General features: G+C 48.6%; 1 protein-coding gene across 28 annotated transcripts in view; it reads right to left on the reverse strand.

Annotated features, from left to right (window-relative positions):
* The window catches only part of Mical3 (microtubule associated monooxygenase, calponin and LIM domain containing 3), a 242,212-nt gene that overhangs the window by 101,743 nt on the left and 122,807 nt on the right, over positions 1-17,662 (reverse strand). For all 28 annotated transcript variants that reach the window (NR_138097.1, NM_001270475.1, XM_030255261.1 and 25 more), the window contains 8 exons: positions 8,708-9,046; positions 7,094-7,301; positions 5,199-5,315; positions 4,722-4,823; positions 4,156-4,311; positions 3,185-3,285; positions 742-999; positions 410-525 (listed from right to left, as the gene is read on the reverse strand). Coding sequence is in view for 27 of the 28 variants with exons in the window: in NM_001270475.1 (NP_001257404.1) it covers positions 410-525; positions 742-999; positions 3,185-3,285; positions 4,156-4,311; positions 4,722-4,823; positions 5,199-5,315; positions 7,094-7,301; positions 8,708-8,971 (1,322 nt within the window). In the remaining variant the exon portion in view is untranslated. The remainder of the gene's footprint in view (positions 1-409; positions 526-741; positions 1,000-3,184; positions 3,286-4,155; positions 4,312-4,721; positions 4,824-5,198; positions 5,316-7,093; positions 7,302-8,707; positions 9,047-17,662) is intronic.

The raw sequence follows: 17,662 nt of genomic DNA on the forward strand, positions 1-17,662 counted from the left end.
CATCTATTTCTCCTGGGCAAGGTAACCATCAAGTAAGCCCTTGTGTCCTAGCCTCATTCACAATCATCTGCTTCCAAACACCTGACATTGGGGTTCAGGAGACATTCACAAGCATGCTGGAGTTTCCCTTCCAGCTGGCCACGCCCACTGCCCTGCTGGCTTCTGAGACACAGCTGCCAGCTGCTGCTGCTGCTGTGCTTCTGCTCACATGATTACTGGAAAGAATCCAGGGCCAGCCAGTGGGCAGACCACCTTGAGGTTCCTGTGATTTTATAAAACAATACCTTGCCTTTCCTCTACTCAGACATGGAAGCATCTTTAAAGACAGAACAAAAAAACAAGAGGAAGAACTTGCATGAGGCCAACTCCCCAGTCCTGTAAAGAGGCACCCATGGCTTCTTCCCATTACCTTTCTGCCAGGACTTCCAAGGGGCTGGTGCCCAGAGACCAGCTTCGTACCATCCAGGCAGAGTCCATAGCAGCCAGAAAGCCCCGGGCTATTCCTGTCCCCATTGGCCAGAAAGGCTGCAAAGGAAAGAGACACAGAGTTCAAGTAACTCAGCTGTTACAGGAGGGAAGTAATTCAGCATCCCAAAGATCTTTTCTCCTTGCTGGTACAACTCCCATAAGCGTGCATCTGCTCAGTGAGGCCTGGACACCTGGCCGCACTCCTCCCCACTATTGCCTCTTTACCTCGGTCTCTTATCTACCACTTAGTTCTCTTCAGCCTTCAGTACTCACCTCCAGGAGGCTGTCTCCAACCAAAGCTACTAGTAACTGGTGTCCGTTCTGTTCCCGGACCAAGGCGGCATTTTCAGAGGCGTACATGCAGGTAAAGTCAAACATGGCCACGTCTGGCTGCCCGTAGTGATTGATGGCGAAATCCAGAGAAGGCAGCTGCTGCTGGGTAGAGAAGTCTGCGGCCTCCCGGGCATAGTTCAGCAGGGCCTCCTGGTCCACGTTCTCCCGGGAAAGCAACAGCTCCGTGTCTGTGTAGTCCTGTCCGGGAAGAGGGAAAGTCAAGATGGATGCCCCTTTGGCTGGTTAGAACCCCACAATAAACATCAACCGCAGCCCTGTCTCGTAGTGTTCCTCCCCCAATGTGGTCTTCAGTCCTAAACAGAATCTTTTATACCAATTAAAAGGAAAAGGGGCTGGGGAGTGGGTGTGTTGGTTGGTAGTGAATCAGCTTTGCTGCCTAAACCGACCTGGCTTTTCCACTCACTAGGAGGAAATCTACTGTAATCCTAACCCATCTATTTCAGAGTTGTTATGAAATCAAATGAACTAGCCACGTAACAGCAGCTCGGAATCAGAAAAGGCAGCTTTAAAGTTTAGGGTGCTTCCCATGATCACTTTAATCTGGGGGCCTGATGGCTTTTGGCAGCAAGAAATTCGGACTTATCACACCCAAAAGGAAACCTGAAAGCTTTAGTGCACAGAGAAGTACAGTGTGGAGCAAGAACAGGTCCAGAAGATGAGAAGGACCACGCTCAAAGCAAACCGGAGATTTCCAATTTATACAGAACAGAGGACTCCGAGAGGCTCTATGGAAATCCACCAGCAACACAAAACGGGCTCTCCATGTCAAGTCAAGTCTGCTCCCCTAAAGAGGGGCTGATAGGTTCCAAATGCCCCTAGCAGGACCCAGCTACAACAATAAGCTGTCAAAGGCCAAAACACAGAGAATGAAGATGGCCATGGATATTGTTTGTTCAATGTTATGTGGCCACCATGACTTTAGTATTTAGCAGGATGAGCCCCTTACACTACAAAAATATAGGCAGTGTAAATCAGACCTCTGCAGCCCAGATGGTTCTTAATCAACTTTAACTGAAAACTCAGCTCTGCGTGGATGGTTGGTTTGAGTCTTCACTCAGTCCTCAGCATCCCACCTGTTGTAATAATGGCAACAGAAGAGCCCCAGACAATGAACTAGCCAGCTGTAGAAAGCACTCAGCCAACCACGCCTGGCCTTTGTTTGGAAGGGTACTCTGTACCAAGGGCTTTGTCTTGCTGCTCCCTCCACACCATGGGGCTGCCATGCTGAGATGCAGACCCGAAGTTCACCGTGGAAAGGAGACTTTGTGTCGCAAGCACGTGCTTGTCGGCTCTCTCTCCAGTCTGCTCTAGATAAAGCAGTGTTGTGACTCATTCTAAGAGGCCTGACGTGCTACCGTCCTGCAGACACAAAGGGCTCCCTAAGAGTCAGTGCTGAGGCTAGGGGGGGACTGCACAGGGCCAGGTCAGCGCGTGTGAGGCCTCTTCTATCCATTCATCGCATGGAGACAGTAATTTCTCACATCCCGATCTGTGAGAGCAACAGAGAGACAGCCACGATCCTTAAGGAGCCAGCCTGTGATTTAGATTTCAAGTCTTCAGCTCAGGGTATATCATGCAATTAGTCACTCAGACAAAGGACTGAGCTGGAACTGGCTAAGGAGAGACACCAGGCCTCTGTTGTCAATTAGAAAAAGCCTCAAATAACTGTCTCCTCAGCAACCACATTTGTGACAAAACCTGAGTCTCCATCAAGCCACTGTAAACTCCAAGTGCAGCTTCTTGGCTCAACACTTGTCCCCAGGCCCTCCAAAAGATGAGGCCTCCATGTTCAAGGCTTGCCTGGGCTATGGAGCTATTTCAAGGCCAGACCAAGCTACTTAGTAAGAGCCTGTTTCAAAAAGAAATACTTCTTTAAAAAAAAAAAAGTCTAGGGAGGTAGCTCATGGCAGAGCTCTTGGCTAGCAATGTGCAAGGCCTTCGGTTATGCAATTTGCTATAACTGTAAATCAGGCTACCTAAAGTTAAACTGGCTAATTATATATGATGTGAAAGCTGACAGCTGCTCTAAAATAGTCACCAAGCAGAAGAGGGGAGAGAGGAAGAGGTTGGGCTTATCCAAACAATATTGGCCGTGTTGGCCGTGTCAGGGCTAGTCATAATCATGGCTGCAAAGGCCCTTTCTCCTCTCCTCCTCCTCCTGTTTATAGTTGCACTTTTCTAAATAATAAGAATACTTTTTAAGTTAAACTAATAAGTAGCATCGGTTTCCAGATGTGTTCAGTGTCATTTTTCTTCCCTTACAGGGAAGAAAAAACAACCCCATCAGAATATAAAATTCTTCCCAGTGATTCTATCAAGCAGCTCAACAAAAACTGTTGCCTGAAAGGAAGCCATTGCTCACATGCAGGATCACCCCCTTGTCCAGCAAACTCTGCTTTTTGGCCGTCATGACAAAGTAGTGTGTGTCATCTTTGTAGTAGACGATGTTCTCTAAGTCAATACCTGCAAGCAGAAGACAGATGTGAGAATTCACGGGACTGGGCCATGAGGGGATCCACAAGGCGGGGCCTGAGTCTCGAGGAAAGGGCTGCAGAGCACCGGGCAGGAAAGCTGTCCAGGTGCAGACCCTCCCTTCCTGCACAGTGCATGGAAGCCAGGAGGTTTGTTTTCTTTTGTGCTGCCCTACAACTCACTACACGCCAACAATGACCAATAGTAAACAAAGACACCAGAATGGGAAAAGGAGAGGCCAGTCTACGAGAGGGGATGGGTTGTTTACCAGGTAAAACCTCTGTGATAACCATGGATGCTTGAGGAATCGCCTAGATTTCTAACAGGACAGATGCCTAACTGCAGACAGACAAATACTGAATGTTTATTCAGTTAACCTGAAAAGTATACAGAATGGAAAGAAACCAAGCTCTAGAAAACACAATGAAGATACTTTTGTTTTGTTTTGTTTTACTACAGCAAAATATCTATATCTATGCCTAACTCAATCCATCAGAAAACAGTCACACACAAGCCCATTCCTGACTAGCAATGGTTGCTGGTGATCTCAGATGACCTCAGGGAAGGCCAACAGTGACACCAAAGGTCAGGGTGTCAACCAAACCCTGCCCATGCAACAGCAAACCTAGCTTGTACGGGAGGGGGAGGGGCTGGGGAGGAGCTGGCAGAAGGCACAACTACAAAGCCAACCCCAGAGCAGCCGGGTCACTGTGCTGAGGACTGACACGGGACGGCAGTAGTGTGGAAGTGTGTTAAAAGCAAGGACAGGTGTGACTAAAGAACAGCTGACCAAAGACACAGCAGTGGCATCCAAGGCCACCACTCCCATGAGCCCTGAGCTCTGGAGGCACTGGCACCAACCTGTGGCTTCTCTCAGCTCCTGGAAAAATTTTTGGTTGAATATAAAAGCCACGCCACTAATCTCCTCCACTTTGGCCTCTGCGGTTGTGTTGCGGTTGATAAAATTTGCTGTAATGGCAATGGCTAGCTTGCCACGAAATTCTTTTCGACGAAATCCTAGAGGGAGAGAGAGAGAGAGAAGGGGTTGGGTCTTCCATTGAGAGAAGATGGGGGGCCAGAGTCAGGGAAAGTAGGCTGCTCACCTAACAGAAACGAAAGAACACATGCAGGAAGTCCCGCCCATCATCACTGACAACTTGAGATCCAAACAACCGGATCGTTACTCAGTACTAAAGGTTACCCTTAATGTGAAGGGGCACGGTGTGCCCGTCTCATCTGTGCATGGACTAAAAGCTGTGGTATGAATATCTTTGAGCACAGTTCATGTCCTAGTGTCCTGTGAGAAAGACCCTTGCAGGCACTGACTGGACAACACACTTGCAATCTCTCAGGGGTGTGGTCTCGGGGACAGGCCAGCCTCCAATCTATGAAAAGCCAGGCAAAGGAGCATAGGCGAAGGCCAGTACCTTCCAAGGTGTTCCTACGCCCATCTCCACCGATGATAACTTCAAATTCATATTCTGATACAGGATGAGTTTTGGGGTGCACCAATGCTCGCCATCCTATCCCTGAGGGCCAAAAGCAAAACGAAGGTGGAAACACAGACTAAGTCATAGGCCCACACAAAGATCACACCAAATCCCAATCCACAGAACCACATGAAATACAACAAGGGGTGGCCTCAGGCAGGAAACCTTGATGAGAGCTCACAAAGATTTTCTTTACCTTCAAAAATTTTATAATATGAATGTTCGCCACACCTACTATTGTGCCAAAGGCCTCTTAGGTAACGCGAAAGTCCAGAAAAGCCCAGGCTGCATGAACAAAGCCCCTTTAGTCACGGCTGAAACTGCCTGAAAGTTGTTCTGGCTTCTCCCATGATCTCAGCTGTGCTCACCCACTAAGTGCCCTCATGCCTTCCTCCTCTGACCAGTGGGACTCACGTTCATTCTCTTGGTCCTCGGGAGGCTGAACAAGTCCTTGGAATTCCACATTGACATGGATCTCAATGCCCAAGATCAAGGCTACCTTCAAGAGGATTAGCTGGAGCTGACGGATACCTAGAAGAACACAGACATCTTGACAGGGCAAGGGAATGGGGAGGCGAGAGCCCCATGGCGCATACCCTCAGGCCCATCCATCTTAGCTCAGGTTCCCAAAGGTTATCACAGCAGAGATGTGCTTCACGAGCTCTCATTTCTTTCTCCGCATCGTAAAGGAAACATCAAACAGTGAAAGAAACATTCTGGATAAACTAGGCCACCCCGCTTCGGGAGCTGGGTGTTCCGAACGGTCTGACATGACTACCGAGACATCATAGAACAGTGGCCAAGGAGAATCACTCTTCTATTTCCTGGGTCCAGGGAGAGCCACTGTTATCAGAGTCAGCCACAGGAGAGGTGTGCCCATGGGTTAAGATGCCATTGCATCTGCCTTCTACCCTGAACCCCTGCTGACCTCACACATTCCTACCAGAAAATTCCTACCTACAAAAGAAATCACAACCCCATCCTATCCCCACCACCAGTGACTTACGGTTGTGCAAACTGAGGTCCAAAAGGACTGACAATCCTGCTCATCATCACAGTAATAAACATGTATGATGTCTAAAGGGTCCCCATCAGATCTGGAACCAACACCAGGTAACAGAGACAGAAATCCTGTCCTTGATCTAAGATACTGTCTGTCCTAAAATAAATCTGGCCACAGATGAGGATCACAAATCCAATCAGTCAACCCTTGGTCCTCTCTTAAGGCCAAATTTACCTGCAGCCTGTGACTAACGAGCTAGAGGACTCGCAAATCCCCTGCTAAGTCATCCTGATTGTTCCTCTCCTCAGCTGACCATATCCTCGCCCTTCTGAGTCACACCCCCAAAGACGCGCTGAGAGGCGAGCTAGCACACACGTTATTTTTGTAGACAACTGTGGGCTCTGAGATGCTTTACAAATTACAGCCTGGCAGATGGGCTGAGCACTTCCTCTTGCCAGTGGAATGTGGCAGCCGCCAGCTAGTGTTGAATAAATTGGTATAACCATTTCAAACAGCAAAAAAAGGTCTAATGGCTGAGTGTCTTTCCAGGTCACATATGGAGGGGCTCAGCACAACTGCTCCTTACTAACATTTCCCCGACTAATTAATGACAGGAAAAAGATTTCTCTAGCTTGGTGAGATAGATGCTGTTCCAAACTGGTTTCAGTTTGAGCATTTACAGTCATGAAAACAGGACCATCTTAGACAAACACAAGGCCCTGAGTTCACTCATCACCTAACACAGACGCTCTCACAGTGGACCTGATATATGTGTCCAAGCCTCTACTCTAACTTGCGTGTGTATGGTTCCCCAGGTCTGTCCCCATGGCCCTGTAGAGGGCGTGCAGGATCACAGTGCAGCATCAAAGCTATGCACTTCTCCCACTGAACTAAGAACCACCAGAGGGTTCAAATCCAACCTGTCTACCTTATTCTCAATGCCCACCCTTCCCTTCAACTGAACTGCATATACCATGGGTACTCAGGAAGAGTCCAAGACCCAACCAAAAATTTGTGGAGACATGGTTTCTCTGTTGTAGTACTGGCTGTCCTAGAATTCTCTCTGTAGAACAGGCTGGTCTTGAACTCACAATCTGTCTGAGTGCTGGGATTAAAAGTGCGCACCACCAAACCTGGCCCCCAATTAAGGATCTTTAAAGCAAACTTTAACTCCTTTTGTACAAGAGCCCCACTTGGTTAAGAAGGCAGGTTATAGACCAGGGTGGCGGGTGCAAATGCTGGGTGAGGAGGAAGTCCTCACTTAACCCACCGAAGAAGGAAAGCAAGAAGAGCCAGTGTTACTCACTGATATGGTCGATGGCTCCGGCACAGAACTTGCCGTAGAATTTCTTGGCACCCAGGCCTCGGAGATCGTGTATGGTGAAGGGCCAGAGATGTAAGACATTGTTGCGGGAGAAGGCATCTCGCTTTTCAATAACAACCACCTTGGCTCCCAACAAGGACAAGTCGATGGCTGTGCGCAGCCCACAGGGGCCAGCTCCAATGATGAGACACTGAAAGATACAGGTGCTCTCAGGGCCAAGGCCACGCCTCTCAAGTCCCACATTCACCCCTATGTCCAAACTCCAGGACCAAGACGCTGGAAGCCTGACTCGGACCACTGAGTCCTTGCAGAGGCTTGAAGGACGAGCTCATGCTTGGTGGGCTGGGAAGACTGAACCCCTGGCATGTCTACCTCAAGCAGCTTAGAGAACCCGTAGATCGGCAAAACTTAAATGGGGCATCATCTAAACCAACAGCATGAAAATCACATCTCATCTTTTATCAAGACAGGGACCCTTAGGAAGTCTCTAAGGTTGCTGCCAAAGGGTAGATTAGTAGCCTCAGCCAGGCAATCAAGCCTGGGGCTACCACGGAAATGATGCCCAGGAGGCAACTTTCAAGACTCAAAAGTTCATGTACAGGAAAGATTTTTTTTGTCTTTCAAAGATTCTATCTATCTATCTATCTATCTATCTATCTATCTATCTATCTATCTATCCATCCCTGTCTATGTATCTATCTATCTAATGTGTGTAAGCCTGAGCATATGTATGTACACCATCTGTTTAACTCCTTCAGCAGAGGTCGGAGGCATCAGAGGAGCCTCTGACAGTGGAGCTGTGTTCTATCTTGTTTTAAAATACATGTAGAGTGCTGTGCATGTGTGATTTTGGGGAGGGGGAGTGCTGAAGCTGGGGACCCGGGGCCTGTGAAGCAAGTGGTCTACCTCCGAGCTCCCCTTATTTTATTTTAAGTTAAAGTGTAGTCGTTCGTGATACCAGGCCTTCAGATCTTTACATTGCTCTATAGGATGGCTCTCTGGGCGCCCCACAGGGTAAACTAAAACTCGTGAAAAGCCAAAATAACAACCCTGAAGTCTCTGGAAATTTGTTTACTAACTTTCCCCAAACTTCTCCCAAAAGGATTTCCTCAGAGAAGGCGGCAGGACACGCCTCTCTCTCCTTCACTTCCTCACTCCTACCCCAACTCAGGTGAGTGCATCTCTCAGGACTCAGTCCAAAGCTATTTCATGGAAACTAGCTTTTTCCACGCTAGGAAGGCAGCTAGAAATACTTCAGTTCCCAGGGTCCTTGTCTGTGAATTACAGCAGGCCTCGTGACAGAGCCTTACCAGGTGCTGAATACGGAACAATGACATGGAAAAGATGACAGGCCAGGAACCATTAAATCACAGATGCTCATAGAGGCCTGGCTCTGTCCCTGCTAAGCAACCTGCCTTCTCCTACCAGTGTGAAGCTAGGGCAAGGCGTCAAAAAAATAAAAAGTTATTACCCACCTACCCTCAAATGTTGAACATTCAATAACTGACTACGTGAAATACGCTCAGAAAGGAGTCTGGTGGGTGGAAGGAACCCCTTCAGCCCAGCTGAGCCTGGCTCTCCTCCCAGAATCCCTACCTTTGTGTTGGTGCAGGCTTTGCCCTTTTTGTAGTCTTTGTGACTGCCCCGCTTGTCCAATTTGGCCCAGAGGGCTTTGGCCTTCCAGTAGTTGAGCTTGGACTTGAGCTTGTGGTAGAAGGACCGGTAGTCCTTGGGCTTCAGCTCCAGGTGGTCACAGAGCTCTTGGAAGGCCCTGAGGGTCCCCTTGCAGGTGGTGGCCTGGACAAAGCGGTCAAAGAGGACGTGAGCTTGGTTCGTTGTCTCCTGCTTCCTCTCCTCCATGTTCCCCTACTCTTGGCACAGCTCCACGGAGGGGCGGTGGAATGGTGCTGATCCACCTGGCACTGTCACCTTAATCTAAGAGAAAACACGGAAGAAAAGGAAACTGTCAACATCTCTGTTCATTTCCCACGAGACACGCTCCTGCCCATAGAGCGGTGACAGTCACATCCCTGACAGGTGTGCACTCAAACACTCCAGGCACCATCCGGGTGTCGGGGAGCTGACAGTCTAGTGGGTGACATGATCACAGAGTTACAGTGGGCAATTCACGGCCTGCTGTGGCTTTCAGCTAGGCAAGAAAGGCACGCAATACTGGGCAGGGAAGTCGTTCTGGCTGTTCCACAAGGGTCTCCTACACGTCAGCCAACAGTGAGTCCCAGTTTTCTGATGGAGGCCACTAGGAAACTAGAGCAAGTCGAGAGATTAAAACCATGAGCACTCACTTGTGGGGATGGCTGGCGAGTTCACTGTCCTGACCCCACTAGATGGGGGTACTTAGTACGAATGACTTTGAGGTTACTGAGTGGCTGGTGAGAGGGACCAGGTTTAGAAGCCATCAGTGTAGTATAGCAGGAATGGAAACTATCCAGGTACCTGAGAGACCATGAGACAAAAGGGCTGCACAAGACTCTAGCTTCACCAATCTGTCCGAGGCCAGGAGGAGGACAAGCCCCCTTAAAAGACTACCATAAGAATTAATACAGATAGGGCTGAAGGAAGCCAAAGGGCCGTGTCAGAGATGACTAAGAAACAGGAGACACTAGAGTCACTTGGCATGCAAGACTCATGAAGCTTTCCACGTGGTACATGCAGGATGGGTTTACGGCCATCCTGTTTTCCCACATTCGAATTTTACAATAACAACGATGCTATCTCAGAAATGGTCTCCACCAGTCTCCGCTTATGGATGCAGACAGACATTTGAACAGGTGGGAAACAGCGGCCTTGTGTACTTCCTTACCGGGGCCTCCCCTGATCCCTTTGGTGCCATGTTTTATTTGAACTACTATTTAGAGACATAGGACAGGGAGCCCCAGCCTGGAGTCTGCGCAGGGGGTTGCGTGACCCTCAGAAGTCGGTCTTCCTCAGGCAGCTTTGAATTCCTATTTTGGATTGTCTTGAGGAGGGTCTCCAGACTTGGAGCATGACCTGTAAACTCATGGAGGCCCTGAGTCCTCTGAGTCTACTGCTAGGACAATTCTGGCCACAGCGTTCCTGTGGTGCTCCAGGTAGAAAGGCCCACCACATCCTTAGTTGCCTCTGGCGTAAGTGACAGTGGGTGGAGCTTTGCGGTGAAGAAGCTTCACTCTGGGATGGGGTGAGGGAAGGAGCTCGGGAGAGGCATCGCACTTAGTGCTGGCAAGCAAGAAGCAGCCAGCTAGCCAGTGGGTGGCCTCAAGCCGGTGGGAGCCACCAGGCTGTGGGTGCTGACGGGAACCGATCCTCAAGAGACAGGCCCTAAATTCTATGACACGGATGACCTCACAACTGAGAGGAGCTGTTGCTTTGGACAAATTACTGGGCAACAGAATGCTCTCAGTGAAACAGGAAGGAACATTTTTGCTTTGCTTATATCCTACTAAAACCTCACAGGATTAAGCCACAGCACCTGAGGACACGTCTCAGGTTTCATAAGAGGGGGTGGGAAGTTCAGGCACTGGCGTTTCCCCTCCGGTTTCCCAGGCAAGAAGACAGGCCCAAGAGTGCAAGATGGTGATCCTTACCACACACATTGACTTGGCTTTTTACCACAAAACTGTGACTTACTCAACAACCCTCCTGGCTCTGGATATTAAAAGCCACATTGCTAATAAACATGGCCTGTCTCGATATCCATGATGTGGATCTTGGCCAAGAGTACAGGATTTAAAAAAAAAAAAAAAAAAAAAAAAAAAAAGAATACTAATGAATTTTCTGGGGGCGTGGCTCAGAGGCAGCGCATCTCCTAACTAGGAGAGGCTCTGGGCTCCACCCCTAGCCCCACATATAAAAAAAAAATTACAAAGACAAATAAGAGAAATCCTGGAATTAATTAGAACCAACCCCCAGTCTCCCCTAAATAAAGGTTTACTTTAGGTCATGGCAGCAAGCAAAAATATTTTGACGGCCATAAAAAGAGTCTATTCTTTTCTGACAAGCCCAGACTTATCTTAGAAATGGTAGCCAGTCAAAAGACGGCTTGTAAGAGCGGAAAAATCCAGACACCTTTAGGAGAAGGCACAAGAAAGGGTGGCTAGGAACAGCTGGTGGCTGCAAACAGATCTTGGGGAAGGAGGGCATTGCCCTGCGCCTTCTGATCCCGACCCCCACCCCACCTATGTTCACAGCCACCGTAATGCTACTGGAGTTACAGAGCAACATTCCGGGAGTTCTGAACACACCTGGACTGATTACCTGTGCCAAGAAGGAAAATGGTTTTTCTCCGTTCCTAATCGGCAGCCAATGACTACCTTTTGGCAGAATTCAGTATACTCAGAAACTCGCTCTGAATCCAGCATAGTCAAGATTCTACACAACATATTTGTTTGTTTGTTTTTTGTTTTAGTTAGTTTGTTTGTTTCCAAGATAGGGTCTCACTATGTATCTCAGGCTCTTTTGGAACTCATATGAACTCACAAAGACCCGCCTTCCTCTGCTCCCCAGGGGCATGTGCCACTCACACCACGTATTTCTAAGGCTTTAGTTGTAGCACGGCCTTGTGCTCACACTTACACCTTGAAGATCATCTTGGATATGACTTTCCAAACAACAGCTCTAACCACTGAGCTGACAGCCCCTGGGCTGAGCATTGCTCACTCTGAGATGGGTACTCCCAAATCAAATCTCATCATGGCTGAACACTGTCATCGACAACCATCCTGGCCCCTCTTTGGAGAGTGTAAAATGTTAGTCTGATTTGTGTCAGCCCAGTTCCCCAAAGGGTTGCTAAAAGGCAGCTCAGGAGTGGCAGGCAAGTATTAGGTGCCGTGGCTAAGGGATCATGACCTGCAGGGCACTAATGACACCAGATAAACAGAGGTAGGCTGGTTCTCAGAACAATGCAACAGGCATCCGGGGTAAGACTACCTGAGACAAAGTCCCTTGGGCTGCCTTCCCTTTCCACCTCTGTGAGCCAGGTGAGCAAAGCAGGAGGGCAGCCCAGGGCGGCCAGCACTGCTGGGCCCATCCCACTCGCCTATGCTCGGCTGCACGGGGACTGTCTGCTCCAGCGCCATTTGTCCGGCATTGTGACTCACACCGAGAATGGCCAGGAAGAATGGCAGATGGGCCCATCCTGCCAGGCGTCACGTCCCCCCCCCCCATCCGCCCTGAAAGTCATCAGTCTTCCTGCCATCTCCTCACCCAGCGTGCCACCCATCCTAGCATTCTGGGAAAAGCCTACACTCATAATCACAGGAACCCAGAGACCAGGAAACCTGGCTAGAAAGTGCCAGAACTCCTGGGGATGGAAAAGCCGAGGTGTGCCAGAAAGAAACAAGGGAAGCTAGGAGTCCGAGGTGGAAGAAACAGCGAGGCCAGGTTTCCAGAGCATCCGTGTGGCTCTGCAAACCAACACCCTGGGTGTTTTGTCTCAGCTGACTGCTGATTCACGTTTACACACATCTGGGCTGTGGGGGAGAGTGCTGGGGAGAGGGCAACCTGGAAGAGCACTGGGAACAGCACTGTGCGGCTCCAACAACAGGAAAGGCTGCCCTGACGCCCAGTTCTTAGAACAGATGGTAGCGAAGGCAGGGGAGAGTGAGCGATAAAAACAGAAAGGGGGTGGGGTGGGGGAGTCAGAAGTATAAGAATAAAAATAAGAACCACACTCTAACCTGGTGGGAGTGATAGGGGTGGCCACATGCCTTTAATCCTAGCACTTTCGAGGCAGAGGCAGGTGGATCTCTGAGTTCAAGGTCAGTTTGGTCTACAGAGTGAGTTCTAGGTCAGCTTGAGCTACACAGAGAAACATTGTCTAAAAAATAACCCAGGGGCTCGAGGGCATGGGGGAAAAAAAAAATCACCTTCTAAGAACAGAGGCCACCTCATGCACCTCTGCCAGCAGGTGCACAAATGTTGACCCCAAAAGGCCACGGAAGAGGTGCTCCTCTCCCAGACCCACTCCATGGGCACTAATGTGTCAGGACAGATCCTGGAAGCAGGCGACCAGGAGTGCCTCCCTTGGAGAGTTCGGAGGAAACGCACAAGGGAAGCATTTCTGATTACTCAGTGTCTCTGCGGCTTGCCCCTGAAATAGCATCCAAATCACCAGGATGGCTGCGCTCTCAGATGGTCTGTCTGCAGCTGAGGGGCTGGGCTGCGGGGGACAGATAGACCCGGAGACCTCTGGGCTGGGTTCCCTGTAACTGCACTCAGCTCTGTAGCTCCAGCTCTTAGATGGAGGCAAGCTCAAACTCAACAGTATGGAGGGTCTTCGGAGAATTAGAAACAGAAATATTTTATGACATGACAATCCCCACTCTAGAACTGAAAAAAAAGATCTTGAAGATCTGAATACTCTTACTGTACTAGTTACATGGGTAGGATATGGAAGCAAATCCAATATCCATCAACAGGTGACTAGATAAGGAAGTTATATGTGCACACACACACATTATTATTATTATTGGTCTTGAAAAGTAAATTCTAGAATATACTATAACATGGATAAAGCAAATTAAATCAAACAGAAAGAGATATACTGCTAGTTGTGGTGGAGCATGCCTATAATCTGACACTTGGGTTAGGAGATCAAGGCTAGCCTGGGCTCTAAGTGATACCCTTCCCATAACCACTACCATGACCAAAGGCAAATGCTCTCTGATCCCACTTAAGTGAGCTATTTAAGGGAGTGAAAATCAGAGACAGAGAGTAGAATGGTGGCTGCCGGGCCTACAGGGGAGGAGGCAGAGTTATGGGGATGTACGGAGCTGGTAGTTACACAGCTTTGGCTAGATAGACTCGCCAGAGAACCCCAGTGCGCGGGTTACAGCCAAGAACCACGACTGCGCCGGCCTTCACGTCGTCGTGGGCCCTGAGGATCTAAACTCAGCTCCTCGTGCCTACAAGGCAAGCACACTTGGTTTCTTGAGGTAGTTAGTATCTCACTTAGCTTGGGCCGATCTCAAACTCACTGGCCTTACACTCCTGATGCCCCTGCCTCTGTCTTCAACGTATGAAGATGACTAGTGTGTCGCCAGGCCTGGCTTGATGACTGTAGCTCTGCCTTAATTTCTGAAATCGGGAAACAAGCTTTGTACTTCTTTCAAATACTGTTTTGGATATTTAGGGCCCTTAGGAATTTGATGAAAATGTTAGGTTTTTGTTTGCAACTATCCGAATAACGCTGACATTCTAACTCCTTCAACAAAAGAAGGGTGTAGTCTCATTTCTGTTTACTGACCTTCAGTTAATATTTTGTGGTTTTCATTAAATGTTGCATTTGTTTTCTGGGTTAATTCTCAAGTATTTCGTTCTCTTTGAAACTACTGTAAAGAGAACTGCTTCTATAATTTTCTCAGGTCCTTCCCTGTAGGGTTTAGCTGGCCTGGCCCTGCTACGTTTCTGAATCTCTCATCACTTCTCCTGGCATGTGCGGAGGGAATCTCTGGGGGTTTCCTGAGCAGAAGAGTCTAGCACCTACCAACAGAGATGGCCTCTCAGTGTGGGCGCCTTTTCTTGCCCAACTGCTCTGGCGAACTTCTAACGTTAACTAAACAGAAGCAGGGGAGGTGGGCAGCTGAGCCCGGATCCTGACTTCAGCAGCAAACTACCAAGCAACAGTGTGCACCATGTTCTCACTACCGAGCAACAGTGTGTACTGTGTCCTCACTACCAAGCTCAGTGTGTACAGTGTCCTCACTACCAAGCTCAGTGTGTACTGTGTCCTCACTACCAAGCTCAGTGTGTACTGTGTCCTCACTACCAAGAGCTCAGTGTGTACTGTGTCCTCACTACCAAGCTCAGTGTGTACTGTGTCCTCACTACCAAGCTCAGTGTGTACTGTGTCCTCACTACCAAGCTCAGTGTGTACTGTGTCCTCACTACCAAGCTCAGTGTGTACTGTGTCCTCACTACCAAGCTCAGTGTGTACTGTGTCCTCACTACCAAGCTCAGTGTGTACTGTGTCCTCACTACCAAGCTCAGCGTGCACCGTGTCCTCACTAGTGTTCACCACGTGTCCTGTCCTTCACTAGTGAGCATGTTGTGTACTGTGTCCTTGCTAGTGGGCATATTTATTGTGAGATTTTCCACGTATGCTGTCTTTGAAGCTGATATGGTTTCTGCTCTTAGTTTAAGTGCTTTCACAGAGATATCAATCCCACACCTGTTTGTTTCTAATGCATTCTATCCGACGATCTCTCCTGACCCTTCACATGGGTTAGCATCAAACTCACGACTAACCGAACTGAGGAGAAACGTGAAGTCGGCCTTGCCCCCCTGCTGCCCCTTCCTCTTAGTGCATCCTATTCAGACTGTGGTGGCCTTCGTTTGCCCTGTTATTCTGCAAACAAATCATTAACTATCTCTCTTAACTAACAGCGAGCTTTCTCACAACTGCAGCAGAGCCTCAGTAAGCAGAGCTTGACCTGTAATGAGGACACGCTGTTTCTGTGGAGCTGGTGCGTGTCGGACAGGAGCCAAGCAGCCTCCTTCTTGAAGGAGTGACCCTACGGTAAAGCACACACCTGGGCCTCAGGACTGGGAGACCTTACAGAGAACATGGTTAGGACTGTGGACTGTCCTAGAGGGGTTCCGCTAAAGCTGAGAGCACGTGACCTCTGGCTTCTCCTCAAAGTCTCTAACTCTGAGTCTGAGACAACAGAGTTGTCTGTTACAACTGTTACAACTTTTCTTTTTTTCTTTCTTTCTTTTTTTTTTTTTTTTGTTTTGGTTGCTTCTCTGCCCGCAAACTACTTTATTGTAAAAACAAAGAATACTTAAGCAACAGAAATGGAATGAGCCAGAAACCAGCTGACCTCTGCCTCGGGTTCTGCTGCCCCAACACACACACACACACACACACACACACACACACACACACACACACACACACACACACGAGGCAAACACCCAAAACACACAACCACCAGGAACATAGTCAACGCCGACCAAAGTAACCCTCCAAAAGCAAGGAATCGAGAAGAGTATGTCTGCAAGTTCTGTGCCTTTCAGCTTCTTGTCTGCAAAGTGGAAAGAATCCGAGCTTTGACGAAATCAAGGAAATGAATGTAAAATGTTTGGTATACAAGGTGCACAGCAAATCACAGCCAACCCCAGAGCTGTATCATCCAGCAGCTCAAAGTGCTGGTTCTTGCAGTGGACCCAGGCTGAGCTCCCAGCAGTCACACAGGAAATGACTTTTACCTCTGACTCCAATCACAGGAGATCTGACCCCTCTTCTAGTACACTATATGCAGGCACTCGTATATACACATAAAATAAAAATAAGCAAGTCTTTTAAAAAGAAAAGTTAAACAATTCCAAGCACAGCTCGAGCTGGAACTGCCTAGAACCTATGGCCTTAGCCATCTGAAAACCACTTGAAAATGCAGTTTTAGAAATGAAAGCTCGGCCCAGTGTGTGCTAAGGATCCTTCAGACAGTGGGTAGCCGCATCTGCTAGAAGACGAACGCATGGCTACAGTATCTGCATATCTGCATATCAAACTGCATATCTGTGGGTTCGAGCTTTCAAGTACATTTAGCAAGGCTATGTAATCCAGGATACCTCTTTATATCGGTTTATCACGGCACCTGCTCTTTAGAAATGGAGCCTTTCGTAAGAGGAAGAAAGAGAAGGCTCGTTTCCTAGGAATGCTTTCTCCTGGCTATGGGAAGGCTAGGCAGTTAAAATGGTACTAATCTGTCCGCACTTTTCAGCAAGCACCAGCATGTACAGCCCCATTCACCGTAGGAACAGTAGGCAGGCGGGACGGGTGAACTTCAGCCCCGCTTCTATCAAATACACAGAGAGGAATCACCCAGGCTGGGAGAGGTGGAAGGGTCTGCCTGGGGACAAAGTATCACTGAGGGGGCTGGGGGGCAGTGGGTAGGGAGCACAGGCAATAGAGAATTCCAAGTGTTTCCCTCTCCACATAGCTGGCTCCTATGTACTAATCATCTTGTTCTAGGCACACAGTAGGTACTTTATTAAGTCCTGTGGAATGATGGGCTTTCAAATGGCTGTAACTACACCGAGGGTGGCAGTTGATAAGGAGACTTCAAGGACCAGAGTTGCCATGGTCCAGCAGTTCAGAGCTACAAATACTTCCTGAAGGCCATCACGGAACTCAGCAAGATGGTGCGACTCTGAAAGGGGCTGCCTTAAAATACCTCTCTCTCTCTTGCAGCAAAAGGCTTAGAATATATTCCTGCATACAACTGGAATGAACTGGAACAAAATCTAGAGGTTCTCAGTGGTTTAGCCTGCCTAATAAGACCACTACAGAATCTTCAAACATACCATGGTCAAGGCTGGGAGGCCTCTGAGAGATATTTAGTCTAGTAGATAAACCCATGCTTCATTATAACCACCCAAGACACACAATAGCCCCAAGTGACAGCGATTCTTCCTTATAAAGCAGTCTGCCATCGCTGAGCACTGGGAAACATTAACGTCTCAAGGATGCTGTTCTTATGCAGAAAACTCCAGAAATTTTACTCCACAATCTAGACTTTATCTGCAGGCCTCCAGAGCAGTGTGAGTTAC

This window comes from Mus musculus, chromosome 6 (genome assembly GCF_000001635.26).
Source record: "Mus musculus strain C57BL/6J chromosome 6, GRCm38.p6 C57BL/6J".
In the NCBI taxonomy this organism is placed as follows: Eukaryota; Metazoa; Chordata; class Mammalia; order Rodentia; family Muridae; genus Mus; species Mus musculus.